Genomic DNA, 21171 nt, shown 5'->3' with positions numbered 1-21171 from the left:
TTTGAGGGAAAATGCTAAATAAAACCCACCCAGGGAATTATGGAACTGTCCATCTCATGAAACAACTTCCTCTGGAAAGTTGAAATGTTTTGTTTCTACTTACTACTGAAAATCTTTTACTTTATTTCCTGGTGGATCTGGTGTTCATGCAGGCTCACTGAAGTTGTAACTTTGTGATTCTTAAACATGAATTGCTAAAACAGTTATTTGGTTACAAGTAAAAACAATCTAGCAAATCAGTCAGCCCTCAGTTTAAAAAGGAAGATTAAACATCTGTTGAAGTGAAAGATTAAAAGACCTGACTTCCCGCAGCCCATCACACCAAGAATCACCAGGTTACATTCAGCAGGATTACACGTCTTCACCTTCCCAAACATCATCGACAGGAATATCTTCAGAGAGACCGTTACACAGACTTATTCCTGACAGATGCCCCTGCTTTCAAATGATGCTAACAGGGAGAAAATAGACATCCAAACATGCTGAATCTGAGAAATATGCTTGTTTTCTCTTCTCTCAGATGAAAATACTGAAAATAAAAAGACTATAAGATCCAGATGTGTGCTGTGATCACAGTGTGCCTCTACTGCTCCGGTGAAAGCAGAAACGGTGTCGTGTGCAAATGATGCACTGACCTCTCCATTTTAGGAAAAAGATTTCAAACGGAGCCTGAAAAAGCTAAACTGAACTGGATGGAAGCACCACCAGGGCCCTATTTCAGGAAGCCAGTTTAGAAAACTCAGAGTGAAAAACGATACTCAGGGTTGAGTAACCCCGAACTGTCCAACTCGGAATATTCGGTTTCAGAAAGGCTGATAACACTTAGTTCAATCAACGCGGAGTTGCTTTAACCCCAAGTTAACTCATTCACTGCCAGCCATGAGTCAACGTATGTTTTCAATTGACGTCTATAGACGTCAATGGCAGTGAATGAGTTAAGCGCGCGCACGAGGATACATAAAGCCCTGATTAGTGGAGCACAGATTAAGCGAGTCACCATGGAGACGGAGGGAAAGAAGGCGCGGTCAATGTATTTTACAGCGCTTGAGGCCGAAATTCTGATGGCAGCATATGCCGATAACATGCAAATTTTGCAGAAAAAAAGTAACACAGCGACAGCTGCAAAACAAAGGGAGCATGCATGGCAAAACATAGCCGACAGAGTCAATGCGTGAGTGTTAATTTAAACATTGATCGAGGGATTTCCACCCATTTTACACGTTATTTTATTATATTTTATTTTGTATTTTATACATTTTTTTTCATGATGTGATGTGAGCGCAGGTGCAACCCAACAGGCCCCAAATGTTCCTGGCAGCAAGTAAAAATGAAATATAAAAATATAGTCCAAACAGGTAAGGTGTAATTGTATTATGAGCCATAGTGCTTGGTCTGTTTGTCCCATGTAAATCAATTGCAGTTAGAGGCTACATTACTTTTCTTTCTGTAAGCACTTATTGAAATTATCTGAGCACATTACAAGTAAATATTTGCTTACTCTGTATGCTCAAATGTGACCCGTTATGGCCACTAGAAAAAAAGCGGAGGCCCGAAAAACAGGTGGGGGTCCTCCACCACCACCACTCACAGAGGCTGAGCAGTTGGCTTCCACATTTGTGATAATGTTGGCAGCATCACATATGATCTTCACAGTGCAGAGAACACAAATTAGCATCCATTACTATAATGAAATAATTTGTTAGTTTGAAATGCTACAGGGAACTATGTACCTGTACATTAATGCTGTGGAAAGACTTCCTGTTCACATAGTCTCCTTCATTTACTGAAGGAGCAATGATTGGAATGTGAGTGCCATCTATACAGCCGATCACGCCTGGGAACCCTGAGAATAAATGTAAAATGTAAGTAGTAGTTCAAGTATCACCACATCATGAATTAAGCACGCTCTAATCACTCTCTCCCGGCGGAGAGCTCTGCAGAGAATTTGGGCTTCAACATCTACTGGCTCTTCAAGGAAGGGGCACGCCATGTCTGACACTTCCTACAGTCAGGTTCCCGACACAGAGGCGGAGGTGGTCAGGGTTAGTTGAAGTAAACCTGCTAGGGGGCAGGTTAGCTTCACGGAGAGTGTCGTCATAGTAACTCACTCAGGCTTCATCTGAACTCGCTTTGTGAAACTGAAAACCCAGAGTTTTCGTTAACTCAGGGTATACTTACTCAGAGTTTGCACTAAACCGGCTTCCTGAAATAGGGCCCTGGTTTACTAAGCTGAAGCTGTCCCCATGCTAGTGGAGCAAATTGTCTGATTTCACTCAAGAGAGGGCTCAGAAGTCCATCCTTTCATAAATAAACCATATATTTGTAACTGTTTCTCTTACCTCTGTACAGGGACAGTCCAAGCTTTTCTGGGTGCCAAAGGATATTTGTGTAGCACATTTTCATTCCCATTTCAAGTTCAAATCTCCCATTAAAAGAAAGCACATTTGTGATCATATTAGCAGCTTCCTTTTAACAAGATAAACCTTATCGATGCAAATGTTTGGAGAGCACTGTTACAGCAGCCAAATTATTAGGACAACCTACATAAAATTGTTTAAAGATAAGATGAATTTTATTTATCCTGAGGGATGTTTTTCTTTTTACCAAAATTAGAAGCCTTTAAGCTGTGAATAGTTTTGTCAGAGGATAACCTAGAGCAGCGGTCCCCAACCCCCGGGCCTCGGACCGGTCCGTGAGTCGTTTGGTACCGGGCCGCGAGAGTTGAGGCTCAGGTGTGAAATGTATAGTTTTCAGGGTTTTTATCGGTGTTAGGGTTCAGATATTGAGGAAGGAGAGTACAAACCACCATGGTCCAGATGATCTTGGTCAAACAATGATTTTAATGAATACACACGTGTGGGAAGAACACTCTGTACGCAGACAGCAATTGATCTTCGACTTACTCAAAGCATACACAGATTTTTATAGCATCAGGGTTTGAATTAATGACGCCCCTTAGTATTTAGTATTTATTTATTTATTGTCATTGTCAAGAACAATGAAATTGCGTTTGGGGCTTCCATACAACCAAAAAAAAGAAGAAAATAATAAATACCCCTTAAAACCCAAGTGTACATATTTAACCCAGTGTGACTCCAATGCAATAAGACAATCCTTAGCAATAATGTTCGTAGAAATTCAGACAAAGACCTGAGAAACATGACAAAATACAACAATGCAACCCATTCAATATTATTGTACTGTGAGATATGATATCAGATATGATAGTTATCTATTTAAGAAAGGGGGGGGGGGGGGGGGGGGCAGGAGGGGGAAGAGAACAAAGATATGATGCACCAATGCAGACCAGTTCATTGCTATTAAGAAGTTGGATATGGTTATTGTGCGTGAGAGGGGGGCAGAGAGTTCAGGAGCCTCACAGCCTGTGGATACAGGCTGTTGGCCAGTCTGGATGTTCTGGCCTGTATAGACCTGTACCTTCTCCCTGAGGGCAGCAGATGGAAAAGGTGGCGCGCAGGGTGATGTTGGTCCCGCAGGATACTGTGCACCCTCCTCAGACAGCGAGTGGGGAAGATATTACTGATCTCTGGCAGACTTGTTCCAATAATTCTGCCAGCTTCTTTCACCACCCGCTGGAGTGCTTGCTGATCGGGCCTTGGTGCAGCTGGGGAACCACACTAGAAATCCATACGTCAGAACGCTGCTGATGGCACAGTTGTAGAAGTTCAACAGAGATATATTGCCATTGAATTTAGACAACGAAAGCTTGGCTCACAGAGCAGCTGCAACACGAACAAAAAACATTAAATAGCAACATAATGTATTATATTATATTATAGTGCAAACAGATATCAAGTGGAAGACAGTCTGGATGGTCCCCCATAAATATTTGATTGTAAATGTAACCCAGGTCCCACGTAGCTATGGTAAAGCTAGAGTATGTAGTACAATGAGACTGGGCCTGGGTTCGTAGTGCTACTAGTAATGATACCTGATACCCTCTAATTTAACTAATAAGGACCACCACAACTGTATTTTACACAAATTTATCCCTCACCGGGTATTTGTTTAGACAAAAAGAAATGAATAAAATAAACAGTTACTTTTATAAAATGAATTGAATTCAAATGAACAAACAAAAATACTGTAAATGTGACTACATGGATTTTCAATAAAAGATTATCAACACAAAATACCTCTTTCTTTAGTGCCAACTGTTATTTCAGTTACAACAGCTCACACCTTTAAAAGGGATGAATTTCAACCTTTGATAATAACTTTGATTAAAACTACAACACTTACTCAATTTAAACTAAATTTGTAACAGTGGGCCCCCACACACAAACACACACACACTTTAACCTGTCCACACTACACCGGTAGCACAGTGCTTGTTGCAGGCCTGATTCGAAGTTCGGGTGCGGTGAGGCCTAAAACTGATGGCCGCTTCACTCAAACTGAGCAATAAACAAAATACGTGCACTTTAGTTCCAGTTAGTACTCACAAGTCCAATGAGTTTGTTAGTGGGGCAATCAGAAACGGGCAGTTAGCAGTTAGTTCACCAGTAGTGAAGACATTCAGGGGTAAGAAAACAGTCAGGGGCGAGGAAATAGCAGGGTCCATCCGGGCAGAAACCTCTCTCTCCCTCTCCTTTCAGAGCGTCCCTCGGCTTCTAAACATATTAAAACACTTGAGCTAACAATACCAAATGCTATCACATAACGATTTAGCATTAGCATGCTTTGACTGAAAATCACAGAGCTAAACATACAGCATGGCATCACAGCACATAACGCGGTAAGCTGCGCTAATTAGCAAGTCGCTAGTTAGCATCACTATAACGAATAGTTACAGTACAAATGTCAAGGCACACAGTCTCATTTACCTCTTGCAGATCACAAATAAGTAATATCAGGACCACGGGTAGTCGACCTCAATGATACACTTAGATGCAAAATCCACACCACGTTTGCCTTACGACATCTCTCTCTTCGGACTTAGCTTCTGTGTCCGCTCCCACAGATTCACACAAACTGTTACCACTCGTCCCGCCCCCATAACAGAGAAGCGTGACATTGACTGGCTCGTCAGCACAACAACCAATGACAATACAATATTGAGATAACTGACATTAGATGGGTAAATAAGCTTAGGTTACACCCCAACATATTTAGTGTGCACAGAAAATGAACTCTAAATCATGAAACCCTTTTATTTATTGGACTCTTAACTGTAAATGAAATACATTTGTACTTGCATTTGATTTTTAAACCTTTTATCAACTATTTATATTTTAACCACTTTTTATAACAGTAGACTTTTTCTTTATACTGCAAGCCCGAATAATTGCAGACAGGGCTACATAAATAAGGTGAAAGAAGTCTCTTTTAAAATTCTACATAAATGTTATCCAGCCAGTCACTACATGGTCAAATTTAAAAGGGACATAAATACTAATTGTACTTTCTGTGGGGATCATCCAGAAACTGTGACACATCTTTTTTGGTACTGTTCTTTTACACAGAGATTTGTTATTGTCCATATTTTAAGGGAGTTTTCTTTACGATGGGAAAATGTTTTATTCTGTTTCTTTAAGTTTTTCTAGCAATACAAAGTCCTGTGTCACCCCTAAGGTTCAAACATGTAAAGTGAAACACACACTTGTTTCATAGCACATGAAAATAAAAACTAACTAACTATTAAATCATGATACATCCTAAGTGCAGAGCCAGCACTGGATAGTTCAGGTGTACTATAATCAAGCGGTAATGACAAGAACTGCTAAGATACCAAGAACATACCCACAGAAACAAACAATGCTGTTACCAATATTTTTATCTGTACGATATCAATGGAACTGATAATATGAAATATTAGTCAGATATTGCTTTTTTTTCTAGTATGAATATAAAAAGAAATAAATTAAATAATTACTGAAGTGTATGCAGTGACTTTTAAGATGACTTTATTGACCAAATCATGGTCAAATCATAGCACTGGGTTACTTAAAAAAAAACCCAGCATGAGAACAGATTTTGTTATCACGAACACTTTTCTGCCCACCGTTTCAGCAAATTATTCTTTAAAGCATGAACCCCAGGCAGAGCACTGAGTACCAAGACCCACGAACACCTTTTGAATTACTTCAAAAGTGTACCTTAAGTCCTTTAGATAGTCCAGGTTAAGTGCATAGATGAGTCCAAGAAAAAGTGCAACTGCATTAGGGAAATCACAGACGTCATTAAGGACAATCTGATCCTCAATCACCAGGGCAATGCTTGTTATTGTTGGGCTTGAGCAGATGGTCCGAAATTGTGTCAAACATTGATATTTGACATCACAACAGAGAGATGAATCTGGCAGGTCTACCAGAACGAGTAAGAGCTGACCTAGAAAAGAACCCAGACTTTGTGGTCGCAAATTCTACAAAATGGGAGAGACACGTGATACATAGACTTCAGCTTGATATTTGACATCACAACAGAGAAGCGAGTCTGGCATTGATATTTAACATCACAACAGAGAAGCGAGTCTGGCATTGATATTTGACATCACAGCAGAGAGACTGGATGTGATGTCAGAAAGATGACTGTGATGTCAGAACCCTCTAAATGTTGTAATTTACAGATGGTAAATGGCCTGTATTTGTATAGCGCTTTACTAGTCCCTAAGGACCCCAAAGCACCTTACACATCCAGTCATCCACCCATTCACACACCGGTGACGGCAAGCTACATTGTAGCCACTGCCACCCTGGGGCGCACTGACAGAGATATTTAATTCCAAATGATTTGACTGCATCATTGCGTCTTTGAGTTACAAACTCTCTATCAACTTTGTGAATAAATTCACGTCCCCCTGTGACCTCATAATTACACCACAGTTCAGATAGCATGAATGAGTCATGAGGTCACACCAACAGTGACATCAGCAGTGACATCACTAAAGTTGCCAGGTGAGTCCATAAATAGAACCCGTGACGTGGAGCAGGTACCGCCATTTTGCACCTTGTGAGCAGCCTGAAAGTGTTGGCCCAACTGGTCTTAAACTAAGAAACACTAAAGTTAAATTTGAAAACAATTTAAAACAAAACATCCCCATTCTAAAATGTCATGTGACAATCTGATTGGCTTACGGAGTGATGATGTCACAAGGACTATGTTGCCTTTGATCTGAAGTCTATAAATAGGGGTCAGAAACAGCAATTAATCAGTTTGTTCACAGCCTTCAAACGTTCGACCAGAGATCCATTTGGAAATATTTCTAAGCCTTTTCAGAGTCACTGTGCACAGGCTCCAACATGCCTCCACGAAAAGGCCAACAAAGACAAAAAGATTATGCTGCCTGTCCTTTGTGTTCTGGCCGGCCAATCTCTCCAGGAGAAATTGTGCGGCCAATCTCTCCAGGAGAAATTGTGCGGCCAATCTCTCCAGGAGAAATTACCACGGATGGTGTCTTATCAGTCCTAAGAACATTACAGGAAAGTCAGAAGGAAAAATCTGACCTACATTACAAAATTAAACAAATTGAAGAAGAGAAGCTTCAACTAGTGGAAAAGTGCAGACAACTGGAAGCACGAAATAAAGACCTGGAAGAAAAACAGCAACGCCAGCCTGATATAAAAATGATCAACGAGGGCTCGGGAGTGAAGTTTGGTGAAGGACGAGAGGAGATTTTTTCTCGTTTTCTTTCATCAGGAACACAGAGAGCTGAATTAAAAGAAACATCTGCCCAGCTTCAAGGAAAGAAAGCTACTATTGAGGAGATACAGTGGGATCTCCAAAACATTGAGAAACAGAATCAGGTGCTTCGAGGAAAGCTCAATGCAGCGGAGAAAACAATTGAAAAAATCCACCAACAGAAGACTGAACAGGAAATACAAATGCAGGACAAACTCAAAGCCATGCAGAAATTGTACAACGATCTGAAAGTCAAGTGTGGTGAAACAAAGCGCAAAAATAAAGAGCTTCTTGAAGAGAAAAAGCAACAGGAAGAAGAAAAACGTATTATCCAGGACTTTGAGAGAAGGCATCTAGAATTGCAAGAATTTTGCAATAAAAAAAATGAGGAAACACTTCAACTGAAAAGAGAAAAGGAAATACAAATGAAGGACAAACTCAAAGCCACACGGAAATTGTACAACAATCTGATAGTCAGGTTTGGTCAAATAAAGCGCAAAAATAAAGAGCTTCTTGAAGAAAGAAAGCAACAGGAAGAAGAAAAACGTATTATCCAGGACTTTGAGAGAAGGAATCTAGCATTGCTAGAACTTTGTGATGAAACTCCTGAACTGCAAAGAGAAAAGGAAATACTGGAAAAACGATGTTCAGAGATGCAGTGTAGGATTGATGGAATGAAGAGAAAACACTCAAAGGTCATTAATGAGATGTTGTTGAAGTCCAATGACTTGAAGAGCCAAATAATTGAAATGCAGGCACAAAAGCAACAACAAGAGAAAATACATGAAGACCTGCAGCGTACGAGTCAAGAAATCCAGAGAAAAAACGAGCTGTTAGAAGAGATGCACAACAAAAAGCAAGAAAAGCTTAGAAAAAAACAAGCAACCTTAAAAGAAATGAAGCAAAGATGCCAGCAACTCGAGCAGCAGAATGCAGAAACAAACGATCAGCTGAGAACCCTTATCCTGGAGAACGAGCTCGTGGAAAACTACCCGAAAAAGAAGAAAAAAGGCTGGTTCTGCCGCTTATTCAGATGATTTAGCCTCGTCCTCCTCCACCTGTGCCCCATCTTACTTTGCACCTCTCCTGTCCCCCCAACACATATTCTCCACCTTCTTCATCTTTTTTCACCCCAACCAGTCCCAGCAGTTGACTGTCCCCTCCTGAGCCTGGTTCTGCTGGAGGTTTCTGCCCGTCAAAAGGCAGTTTTTCCTCACCACTGGCTGAAAAGGTGGCGCACGAAGAGAAACTGCACTCCACAAAAAAGCAACGGGAAAGATTTATATCCAAAGTGAATTGGCTGGAGAAGAAAGAGCGCCACTTCCAAGAGGAATTGTACCAGTGAATCCTCCTGTAGAGTCTCCATCAACACCACCTTTCCTCAATTCTGATGATGGATTACCACCAGTTGATTGTTAAAAATTAACTGCTAAAATAGGCCATTAGAAGTATACTTCATCTTGTCTCCCTATATCATGGCTGGGCAATCTCAGTCCACGAGGGCCGGGGACACCGGCCCTCGTGGACTGAGATTGCCCAGCCACCCCCAACCGGTCGCAGCAGATGGCCGTCCCTTCTTGAGCCTGGTTCTGCCGGAGGTTTCTTCCTAAAGGGAGTTTTTCCTCTCCACTGTCGCCCAGTGCTTGCTCAAAAGGGGATCATTGGATTGTTGGGGTTTTCTGGCTTTTACTGTAGTGTTTTCACCTTACAGTATAAAGCAGCTTGAGGAGACTGTTGTTTTGCCATGATGCAAATTGATGCACATCTATTATAGCATCAAAGTAAAACAAAAAAACTAAAGTATACTTCAATGAAATGAATCACAATGTCTAATCTGGCAAAAAAAGAAAAGAAAAAAGCTTCCACCTTTAAATAAAAATCCAAATCACAAACACATTCTGATTTTTGTTGTGTTTTTTTGTGTGTTGTCACATATAAAATCTTTGCACTCCGTCACGGTCTCGGTGTCTGCCCGGCCGGCTCCGCAAGGCTACATATGTTTATTGTGTTGCTGCTTTCTTCCACTCGTCATTCTGCCGGGGCGGAGCTCAGGCCCACGCACCTGTCTGCAATTACGCTGCAACGTGTCCTGTCTGTATGGAGACTGAGCTGCCAGAGTAATAATGTAGATACAGGCCTCTTTCTCCTGCTGCTGGTGTTCATGGTTTTATTCCATTGATGTTGCTATCATTTGTAAATATATTTATTTGCTGTTATTTTATCAATTTTCTACTACTGTCGTTCATGTATTTAATTTTTGTATTTAAATATGATTTTTTTAAGTAATGCTGCGAGATGGACAGTTAAATAAAGGTTTCATTGAATAAAAAAAGATTTAAAGATGACTGGTGGCGGAAGCAGAGCACAGACTGTGTCTATCGCTATCGTGTGGTGCAGAGATATATTGCCATTGAATTTAGACAACGAAAGCTTGGCTCACAGAGCAGCTGCAACACGAACAAAAAACATTAAATAGCAACATGATGTATTATATTATATTATAGTGCAAACAGATATCAAGTGGAAGACAGTCTGGATGGTCCCCCATAAATATTTGATTGTAAATGTAACCCAGGTCCCACGTAGCTATGGTAAAGCTAGAGTATGTAGTACAATGAGACTGGGCCTGGGTTCGTAGTGCTACTAGTAATGATACCTGATACCCTCTAATTTAACTAATAAGGACCACCACAACTGTATTTTACACAAATTTATCCCTCACCGGGTATTTGTTTAGACAAAAAGAAATGAATAAAATAAACAGTTACTTTTATAAAATGAATTGAATTCAAATGAACAAACAAAAATACTGTAAATGTGACTACATGGATTTTCAATAAAAGATTATCAACACAAAATACCTCTTTCTTTAGTGCCAACTGTTATTTCAGTTACAACAGCTCACACCTTTAAAAGGGATGAATTTCAACCTTTGATAATAACTTTGATTAAAACTACAACACTTACTCAATTTAAACTAAATTTGTAACAGTGGGCCCCCACACACAAACACACACACACTTTAACCTGTCCACACTACACCGGTAGCACAGTGCTTGTTGCAGGCCTGATTCGAAGTTCGGGTGCGGTGAGGCCTAAAACTGATGGCCGCTTCACTCAAACTGAGCAATAAACAAAATACGTGCACTTTAGTTCCAGTTAGTACTCACAAGTCCAATGAGTTTGTTAGTGGGGCAATCAGAAACGGGCAGTTAGCAGTTAGTTCACCAGTAGTGAAGACATTCAGGGGTAAGAAAACAGTCAGGGGCGAGGAAATAGCAGGGTCCATCCGGGCAGAAACCTCTCTCTCCCTCTCCTTTCAGAGCGTCCCTCGGCTTCTAAACATATTAAAACACTTGAGCTAACAATACCAAATGCTATCACATAACGATTTAGCATTAGCATGCTTTGACTGAAAATCACAGAGCTAAACATACAGCATGGCATCACAGCACATAACGCGGTAAGCTGCGCTAATTAGCAAGTCGCTAGTTAGCATCACTATAACGAATAGTTACAGTACAAATGTCAAGGCACACAGTCTCATTTACCTCTTGCAGATCACAAATAAGTAATATCAGGACCACGGGTAGTCGACCTCAATGATACACTTAGATGCAAAATCCACACCACGTTTGCCTTACGACATCTCTCTCTTCGGACTTAGCTTCTGTGTCCGCTCCCACAGATTCACACAAACTGTTACCACTCGTCCCGCCCCCATAACAGAGAAGCGTGACATTGACTGGCTCGTCAGCACAACAACCAATGACAATACAATATTGAGATAACTGACATTAGATGGGTAAATAATCTTAGGTTACACCCCAACATATTTAGTGTGCACAGAAAATGAACTCTAAATCATGAAACCCTTTTATTTATTGGACTCTTAACTGTAAATGAAATACATTTGTACTTGCATTTGATTTTTAAACCTTTTATCAACTATTTATATTTTAACCACTTTTTATAACAGTAGACTTTTTCTTTATACTGCAAGCCCGAATAATTGCAGACAGGGCTACATAAATAAGGTGAAAGAAGTCTCTTTTAAAATTCTACATAAATGTTATCCAGCCAGTCACTACATGGTCAAATTTAAAAGGGACATAAATACTAATTGTACTTTCTGTGGGGATCATCCAGAAACTGTGACACATCTTTTTTGGTACTGTTCTTTTACACAGAGATTTGTTATTGTCCATATTTTAAGGGAGTTTTCTTTACGATGGGAAAATGTTTTATTCTGTTTCTTTAAGTTTTTCTAGCAATACAAAGTCCTGTGTCACCCCTAAGGTTCAAACATGTAAAGTGAAACACACACTTGTTTCATAGCACATGAAAATAAAAACTAACTAACTATTAAATCATGATACATCCTAAGTGCAGAGCCAGCACTGGATAGTTCAGGTGTACTATAATCAAGCGGTAATGACAAGAACTGCTAAGATACCAAGAACATACCCACAGAAACAAACAATGCTGTTACCAATATTTTTATCTGTACGATATCAATGGAACTGATAATATGAAATATTAGTCAGATATTGCTTTTTTTTCTAGTATGAATATAAAAAGAAATAAATTAAATAATTACTGAAGTGTATGCAGTGACTTTTAAGATGACTTTATTGACCAAATCATGGTCAAATCATAGCACTGGGTTACTTAAAAAAAAACCCAGCATGAGAACAGATTTTGTTATCACGAACACTTTTCTGCCCACCGTTTCAGCAAATTATTCTTTAAAGCATGAACCCCAGGCAGAGCACTGAGTACCAAGACCCACGAACACCTTTTGAATTACTTCAAAAGTGTACCTTAAGTCCTTTAGATAGTCCAGGTTAAGTGCATAGATGAGTCCAAGAAAAAGTGCAACTGCATTAGGGAAATCACAGACGTCATTGAGGACAATCTGATCCTCAATCACCAGGGCAATGCTTGTTATTGTTGGGCTTGAGCAGATGGTCCGAAATTGTGTCAAACATTGATATTTGACATCACAACAGAGAGATGAATCTGGCAGGTCTACCAGAACGAGTAAGAGCTGACCTAGAAAAGAACCCAGACTTTGTGGTCGCAAATTCTACAAAATGGGAGAGACACGTGATACATAGACTTCAGCTTGATATTTAACATCACAACAGAGAGACTGGATGTGATGTCAGAAAGATGACTGTGATGTCAGAACCCTCTAAATGTTGTAATTTACAGATGGTAAATGGCCTGTATTTGTATAGCGCTTTACTAGTCCCTAAGGACCCCAAAGCACCTTACACATCCAGTCATCCACCCATTCACACACCGGTGACGGCAAGCTACATTGTAGCCACTGCCACCCTGGGGCGCACTGACAGAGATATTTAATTCCAAATGATTTGACTGCATCATTGCGTCTTTGAGTTATGACCCAAACTCTCTATCAACTTTGTGAATAAATTCACGTCCCCCTGTGACCTCATAATTACACCACAGTTCAGATAGCATGAATGAGTCATGAGGTCACACCAACAGTGACATCAGCAGTGACATCACTAAAGTTGCCAGGTGAGTCCATAAATAGAACCCGTGACGTGGAGCAGGTACCGCCATTTTGCACCTTGTGAGCAGCCTGAAAGTGTTGGCCCAACTGGTCTTAAACTAAGAAACACTAAAGTTAAATTTGAAAACAATTTAAAACAAAACATCCCCATTCTAAAATGTCATGTGACAATCTGATTGGCTTACGGAGTGATGATGTCACAAGGACTATGTTGCCTTTGATCTGAAGTCTATAAATAGGGGTCAGAAGCAGCAATTAATCAGTTTGTTCACAGCCTTCAAACGTTCGACCAGAGATCCATTTGGAAATATTTCTAAGCCTTTTCAGAGTCACTGTGCACAGGCTCCAACATGCCTCCACGAAAAGGCCAACAAAGACAAAAAGATTATGCTGCCTGTCCTTTGTGTTCTGGCCGGCCAATCTCTCCAGGAGAAATTGTGCGGCCAATCTCTCCAGGAGAAATTGTGCGGCCAATCTCTTCAGGAGAAATTACCACGGATGGTGTCTTATCAGTCCTAAGAACATTACAGGAAAGTCAGAAGGAAAAATCTGACCTACATTACAAAATTAAACAAATTGAAGAAGAGAAGCTTCAACTAGTGGAAAAGTGCAGACAACTGGAAGAACGAAATAAAGACCTGGAAGAAAAACAGCAACGCCAGCCTGATATAAAAATGATCAACGAGGGCTCGGGAGTGAAGTTTGGTGAAGGACGAGAGAAGATTTTTTCTCGTTTTCTTTCATCAGGAACACAGAGTGCTGAATTAAAAGAAACATCTGCCCAGCTTCAAGGAAAGAAAGCTACTATTGAGGAGATACAGTGGGATCTCCAAAACATTGAGAAACAGAATCAGGTGCTTCGAGGAAAGCTCAATGCAGCGGAGAAAACAATTGAAAAAATCCACCAACAGAAGACTGAACAGGAAATACAAATGCAGGACAAACTCAAAGCCATGCAGAAATTGTACAACGATCTGAAAGTCAAGTGTGGTGAAACAAAGCGCAAAAATAAAGAGCTTCTTGAAGAGAAAAAGCAACAGGAAGAAGAAAAATGTATTATCCAGGACTTTGAGAGAAGGCATCTAGAATTGCAAGAATTTTGCAATAAAAAAAATGAGGAAACACTTCAACTGAAAAGAGAAAAGGAAATACAAATGAAGGACAAACTCAAAGCCACACGGAAATTGTACAACAATCTGATAGTCAGGTTTGGTCAAATAAAGCGCAAAAATAAAGAGCTTCTTGAAGAAAGAAAGCAACAGGAAGAAGAAAAACGTATTATCCAGGACTTTGAGAGAAGGAATCTAGCATTGCTAGAACTTTGTGATGAAACTCCTGAACTGCAAAGAGAAAAGGAAATACTGGAAAAACGATGTTCAGAGATGCAGTGTAGGATTGATGGAATGAAGAGAAAACACTCAAAGGTCATTAATGAGATGTTGTTGAAGTCCAATGACTTGAAGAGCCAAATAATTGAAATGCAGGCACAAAAGCAACAACAAGAGAAAATACATGAAGACCTGCAGCGTACGAGTCAAGAAATCCAGAGAAAAAACGAGCTGTTAGAAGAGATGCACAACAAAAAGCAAGAAAAGCTTAGAAAAAAACAAGCAACCTTAAAAGAAATGAAGCAAAGATGCCAGCAACTCGAGCAGCAGAATGCAGAAACAAACGATCAGCTGAGAACCCTTATCCTGGAGAACGAGCTCATGGAAAACTACCCGAAAAAGAAGAAAAAAGGCTGGTTCTGCCGCTTATTCAGATGATTTAGCCTCGTCCTCCTCCACCTGTGCCCCATCTTACTTTGCACCTCTCCTGTCCCCCCAACACATATTCTCCACCTTCTTCATCTTTTTTCACCCTCCCCCCCCCCAACCAGTCCCAGCAGTTGACTGTCCCCTCCTGAGCCTGGTTCTGCTGGAGGTTTCTGCCCGTCAAAAGGCAGTTTTTCCTCCCCACTGTCGCCTCGTGCTTGCTCAGAGGGGATTGTTGGGGTTTTCTCCCCTCCTCCTTTCCCCCCTTCATTTACTTGTTTAACTTTTCTTTTGTTGTTTCTGTAGTTACTTGTTTTACTTTTTTCAACTTATGTAACAAAATAATAAACCAATTGAATTTATCCTTTGAGTATTTTTCATCTAATCTTTACAGATTTAAGCTCTGTCTTTTATTTGCTTGTTAAAACCCCATCAATGGTGAAGTAAAAACCCTGGGATATGGTTTAAAACGTTGAAATAGACTAACCAACTAGTCTGAAACTAAGAAACACTTAAATATTACGTTAAATTGAAAACAGTTCAAAAGAAATATCCCCATTCAAAAATGTCATGTGATAATCTCATTGTCATAGGACATCATCACTCCAGCAGTTCAATAAGGCTGATCGAAGGGTACAAAGAAAGGGGCAAGGCAAACTGATGCAAAACTAAACTTTAACCTAAACTGGGTGAACTAAAACACAACATGAAGAACCCTGACATGAACATGAACAAACCTGGACATGAATACATGAAAAAAAGCACATTCCTGTGTTTGTGACCCCCTCCCCAGCCTGTTGAATGGTGGGGGGAGGCTGTAGTCTTTTATTATAGGCACAGCCTATGTGAGGGTTCTGTTTTCTTCTTTAGTAAACGTCCTGCCTTTATGACCCTTTTGGTGAGCAGGAGGTCACACAAATGCATCCCCAAAAACACACACACATGGACACGCATACACACACACACAGACACATGCACACACATGCACACACTCACATGCACACACATACCTAGAAACTAGAATTCTGTGATCTGTTGTGTACACGTAGCCTGGGTTTTGGAGTAAGTCGCGTTTCCTGCCGCAAACGTAAAAGAAGTCCAAGGGTGAAATACACTGCAAAGTATTTATTGGGCAGTACGTGGTGTGTGGATGGTTGACGAATGAAGTGAAATTGTGCGCTAAGCAGAAGTGAGTGTGTCTGACGTCACGGTGTGTGTGAAAAGGTATCCAGCTGGGGCAGACATGATTCTGCAGGTCACCTGCCCAGTGGACAAAAAGAAATAAAATATTTGTGTGGATGAAATATGAATGATAACATGAAGAGTGTTTGGTGTTTCTCAGTTATGACCTGCAGTCTATCTGGGTCAGATATAAACCAAGTTTAGCTGGAGTTTATTTTCGTTGTGCTGACTTTTTACAGTCAGTTACAATAACTCGTACTGCGTGAGCTAGCATGACGGAGTTTCTATACAGCTGGGTGGTGCTATGATGTTACTGATAGTCAGTGTTGGTCAAGTTACTTGAAAAAAGTAATCAGTAACTAATTACTGATTACTTCCCCAAAAAAGTAATCCCGTTACTTTACTGATTACTTATTTTCAAAAGTAATTAATTACTTAGTTACTTAGTTACTTTTTAAAAACACGATTTACAACCTGAGTAGGTGATAAAGCGATAGATTTTTCAGCCCATGTCACGGACCCAGTTCCAGGGATTCGGGGTCCGTGAGCAGTGTGGACTACTATTGTAGTTATTATTATTATTATTATTATTATTATTATTATTATTATCATTATTGTGGTTGTTGTTATTATGGTTGTGTCTGCTGTCCTGTTTTTCCGTGTTGGTGTACTGTCAGGTGTTTAGGGGTGTGTGCTTGTGTATGTGAGGGTGCGGTCGTGGCAGGCACTTTTAGGCCTGGTGGGTGTGGCCCTGCCAGCTGACCGGTCCCACCCAGGAATCCACACACACCTGGCGCCGATCAAGCCTCGTCAGAGGAGCTTCAAAACAGTGTGGCTGAGAGCTCCTCGATGCTGGATCGTTGAGTGACTTCCCGTCAGTCTTAAGTGTATTGTGCAAGGTTAGTGCAAGTCTACTGTTAGGTTTTGTACTCACGGCTGCCTTTGGTATGCGTGTTTCCTCAGGAGGAATTGTGGCGACCAGGAGGCAGCACACGGAGAGTACACAGGGAACGGAGACAGAGCACGGAGCACGGGATAAAGGAGAAGACACGGAACGGGAGTTGGGATCGCACGGGGGGATTTATTGTTGTTCGGATTGTCACCACTGTAAATAAACACTGTTGCACTGTAGAGTCCTGCATTTTGGGTCCTCCTTTCCCCACATCCCCACGGTCTGCCAGCGAGACCGTGACAGCCCAATTCTACTTTTTCTGCATAATCCATCATACAAAATGTAATCAAATGGAAAAGTCTCTTTTTTTAACTTGTTTTATTAGTTTTAATCTTTTAACTTCATGCATCAAGCAAACATTTAATTATATGCAACATTCTCTGACTTGAATAAATTAGTTTAACATTTAAACCTATTTTCTGCACATTCCAGCTCATAAAATAAAATATTTTTGTGTTTACACTCAGTCTTTCAAATAGATGCAAGTAAAACACAGCAGAAAATAAATAAAGTCAAAGACTCAGCGGTCCTGTTGCTCTATTTTCACCTGTAAAGCAGGAGTGGGGTAGGCGGAGGTTTTCTGTGAGTTTCCCAGTACGTCGTTGCGCAATGTATTAGAGCATTCATTAATGCGGTATAGCTAATAGTCTGCAAGGTTTAATTCTTCTGTTTGTGTGGTCTACAGATAAAGGAGGAGTTCAAGAGAATAACCACTGCAAGTCTTGAATGGCTACACTTGACCATTGCACTCCAAAACTGATGGATGTCATTTTATCAAGCGGAGGAGCTAAGGGAGTGAGAATCGTCGTCGTTATCGTTCCTCTCCTACGGTTTATTTCTCCGGTTTCAGCGTTTTTGCTTCACAACTAAAGCGAGCAGTTTACTTTGTGCTCTAACATGGACTCGAATCAACCAGCGCCACCTCTGGCCAAGTGCCACAGCCTACAGCCAGATCAGCCTGTGACACACATCTGCACCACGTTTGAATTCGTTTCATGCACAACACATTTGTACCTTTCAAACTTGTCAGTTTGTGCGTCATGCAAATAAACCTTTGAAAAGAATGAAATGACACTAATATTTCACTAGTGTTGTAACATCACATGTCGTTAGCGTAGTCTGCCTGCGGCGACCAGCTGTGAGACGGGCGCTGCTCTTGTGGCGACCTGCAGCAGGTGTTTATTGGCATTTACTTTCTCTTTTTGTTTTTAACCTTTGTTTTTAACTCTGTTCTTAACCGTGGTTTTAACTTTTTGCCGAGATGGAGATCTTCTACACCTTAGTTTTATTGTTGTTGGCGATATTCACCTGGAGTCATTCACTCTCACTGACAATCACTTATACACGCGAGGAACTCCTTGGATTACGGTGGTCCTGTTTGTCTATGCACGACTCTTCTAATGCTCGGACAGATGTGATTCTTGGTGAGGATTTATTTCCCCGGTCAAAGACAAATTTTGGAAAGCCCCGCCGCTTGAGAAAACGCGGAAAGAAAGGCGGTGTGCGTCAGCGTGTAAGAAAACTTCGGAGGAGGAATCGTGTTCCTCTGCCTTCTATGATTCTGGCCAATGTCCAATCTCTTAGGAACAAAACGGATGAATTACAAGGGAATGTGCTTCATCTACGGGAATACAGGGAGGCTTGTCTGATGGCGCTTACCGAGACATGGCTGACCGATATGGACAGTGACACTTCACTGCGAATCAGCGGCTTTGGGACCCCTGTCAGGCTGGATCGGAACTGTGGAGTAACACGCAAATCTCACGGAGGAGGGGTTTGTTTATATATCAACCAGGGCTGGTGTAATAATTTTACTGTGCGGGAGCGGTTGTGTCTTTCTGACATCGAGCTCCTTTCAGTATCTGTCAGGCCTTTTTACTTACCGAGGGAGTTCCCTCAAATTTTTGTCACTGTTGTTTACATTCATCCTAAGGCTGACGTTAAAGTTGCTGCCGATGCCATTTTTAAAGTGGTACACAATCTGCAGACTCTCTCACCGGATGCTCCAAATTTTATTCTCGGTGATTTTAACAATTGTAATCTTAAGAAATCACTGAACAATTTCTTTCAATATGTCACTTGTCCTACAAGGAATAACAAAACGCTGGATTTGTGTTATGGACCAATTAAGGGGGCATACAAGTCTGTGGCCGGACCTGCGCTAGGTTCTTCGGATCACAATGTTATTCACCTCCTCCCTGTCTACAGATCTGTGGTTAGGAGGGAGAAGGCCTGTGTGAAGCGGACTAATGTCTGGACAGAAGACAGTTGTGTTGCCCTTCAGGGGTGTTTTGATTGCACTGACTGCTCCTTGTTTCAAGAGAGCACTTCTGATTTGGATGAACTCACCGATGTGGTGTGTAGCTACATCTCTTTTTGCAAAGACTCTGTGGTTCCAGTCAGAGAATTTAAGACTTTCCCTAATAACAAACCGTGGCTCTCTAAAGATATTAAGGATCTGATTCTTAAAAGGAAAATTGCTTTTAACGAGGGAGACGCTCCCACTGTGAGAATATTGAGGAAGGAGGTGAGGGCTGCAATAAAGATTGCCAAGATGAGGTATAGAAATAAGATTGAGGCAGAACTCAGTAGTAACAACCTCAAAAGAGCTTGGCTTGGTATGAAAACAATGGCAGGGTTACAGACGAAAGGTAAAAGCAGCATTACCCTAGAAGGGTTTACCTCTGACAAACATCTGGCAGACGATCTTAACAGTTTTTACCTTCGTTTTGAGAACTATGACTGCTCTAGGCAGACCAGCACACTGAGGGAAAGGACTATCACTCCCCCATCTATTTGTATTGATGAGACAGGGGTAGCTAATCTTTTCAGACACACCAAAAGCAAGAGTCCTGGACCTGATAACATCTGTGGACAGGTACTGAGAACTTGTGCTGATCAGCTGAGTGGGATTTTTCACTATATCTTCTCACTTTCTTCAGAGCTACAGACGGTACCTAAGATTTGGAAACATGCTGTCATTGTTCCTGTTGCTAAGGGCAGTTCTCCTAAGGCACTGAATGATTTTAGGCCTGTGGCTCTGACTTCTTTAGTGATGAAGACATTTGAGAAGATAATTAAGAAGGAGATTTTAATGCATGTTGAACACCATCTTGACCCCTTCCAGTTTGCCTATAGAGCAGGGAGAGGTGTGGAGGATGCTGCTGTCACACTCCTGCATCTCTTGTATAAGCATCTTGAGGCCCCCCACACCCACGCAAGATTATTATTTGCTGACTTTTCATCTGCATTTAATACAATTCAACCCCTCTTACTTGCTGACAGGCTCTACAATCATTTCAAGCTTGACACTAGTCTGGTCGGCTGGGTGACAGACTTTCTGACTAATAGGTCACAATGTGTGAGGGTGAATCATGTCTTTTCTGATGTGCTCTCCTCCTCTACTGGATCACCCCAGGGTTGCTGCCTCTCTCCCCTTCTGTTCATTCTGTACACAAATGAGTGTCGCAGCAATTTCACAAACAGACACATCCTGAAGTTTGCTGACGACACAGTAATCGTCAGTCTTCTAGTGGGGGACGAGTCAGGCCATGGACAGGTTGTAGATGATTTTGTGAATTGGTGTGATGAGTCCTTCCTCTCACTGAACGTGTCAAAAACTAAAGACATGATTATTGATTTTAGGAAGTCCTCTTATAGCTCATCACCCACTATCATTAAAACTGCCGATGTTGGGATCGTTGAGAGTTATAAATATCTAGGTGTGGTACTTGACCATAAACTGTGTTTTGAATCTCATGCTGATGCCACTACTAAAAAAGTTCAACAAAGACTGTTCTTTTTAAGGAAAATGAGATCTTTTAATGTCTCATCTGAGATGTTGTCCTTGTTTTATAGAAGTTTTATCGAATCTGTGATGTCTTTTTGTATCGCTGCCTGGTTTGGTAACCTGACGGTGAAGAATAAGAATCGGTTGGGATTTCTGGTAAAAACCGCTAGCAAAATTTCAGGGCGCTAGCAAGATGGACGTTTGGCCATTTACAATAGAAACGTGCTTAGAAAGGCTCATTCTATTATTAATTGTGTGAACCATCCACTTCACAGTGAGTTTGAGTTGTTGCCTTCCGGCCGCCGTT

General features: G+C 41.0%; 2 protein-coding genes across 2 annotated transcripts; both read left to right on the top strand.

The window, feature by feature from the left end:
• The first annotated feature begins 6640 nt into the window (after positions 1–6640).
• On the top strand, positions 6641–11347 carry LOC147339639 (uncharacterized). Its single transcript, XM_086297165.1, has one exon. It carries the CDS (start codon positions 7263–7265, stop codon positions 8676–8678), a length of 1416 nt encoding a protein of 471 aa, XP_086153291.1. The 5' UTR covers positions 6641–7262; the 3' UTR covers positions 8679–11347.
• Positions 11348–12914: 1567 nt separating this feature from the next.
• On the top strand, positions 12915–17802 carry LOC147339638 (uncharacterized). Its single transcript, XM_086297151.1, has one exon. The coding sequence runs from the start codon at positions 13537–13539 to the stop codon at positions 14950–14952; it is 1416 nt and encodes a 471-aa protein (XP_086153277.1). The 5' UTR covers positions 12915–13536; the 3' UTR covers positions 14953–17802.
• The last annotated feature ends 3369 nt before the right edge of the window (positions 17803–21171 follow it).

This window comes from Aulonocara sp. 'chitande type north' Nkhata Bay, linkage group LG1 (genome assembly GCF_057382095.1).
Source record: "Aulonocara sp. 'chitande type north' Nkhata Bay isolate Kocher_YH1m ecotype deep benthic linkage group LG1, A_spYH_male_GT1.1, whole genome shotgun sequence".
Classification (NCBI taxonomy): domain Eukaryota; kingdom Metazoa; phylum Chordata; class Actinopteri; order Cichliformes; family Cichlidae; genus Aulonocara; species Aulonocara sp. 'chitande type north' Nkhata Bay.
Note: the sequence above shows the minus strand (reverse complement) of the source record. Positions and strands in the feature narration are given on the sequence as shown.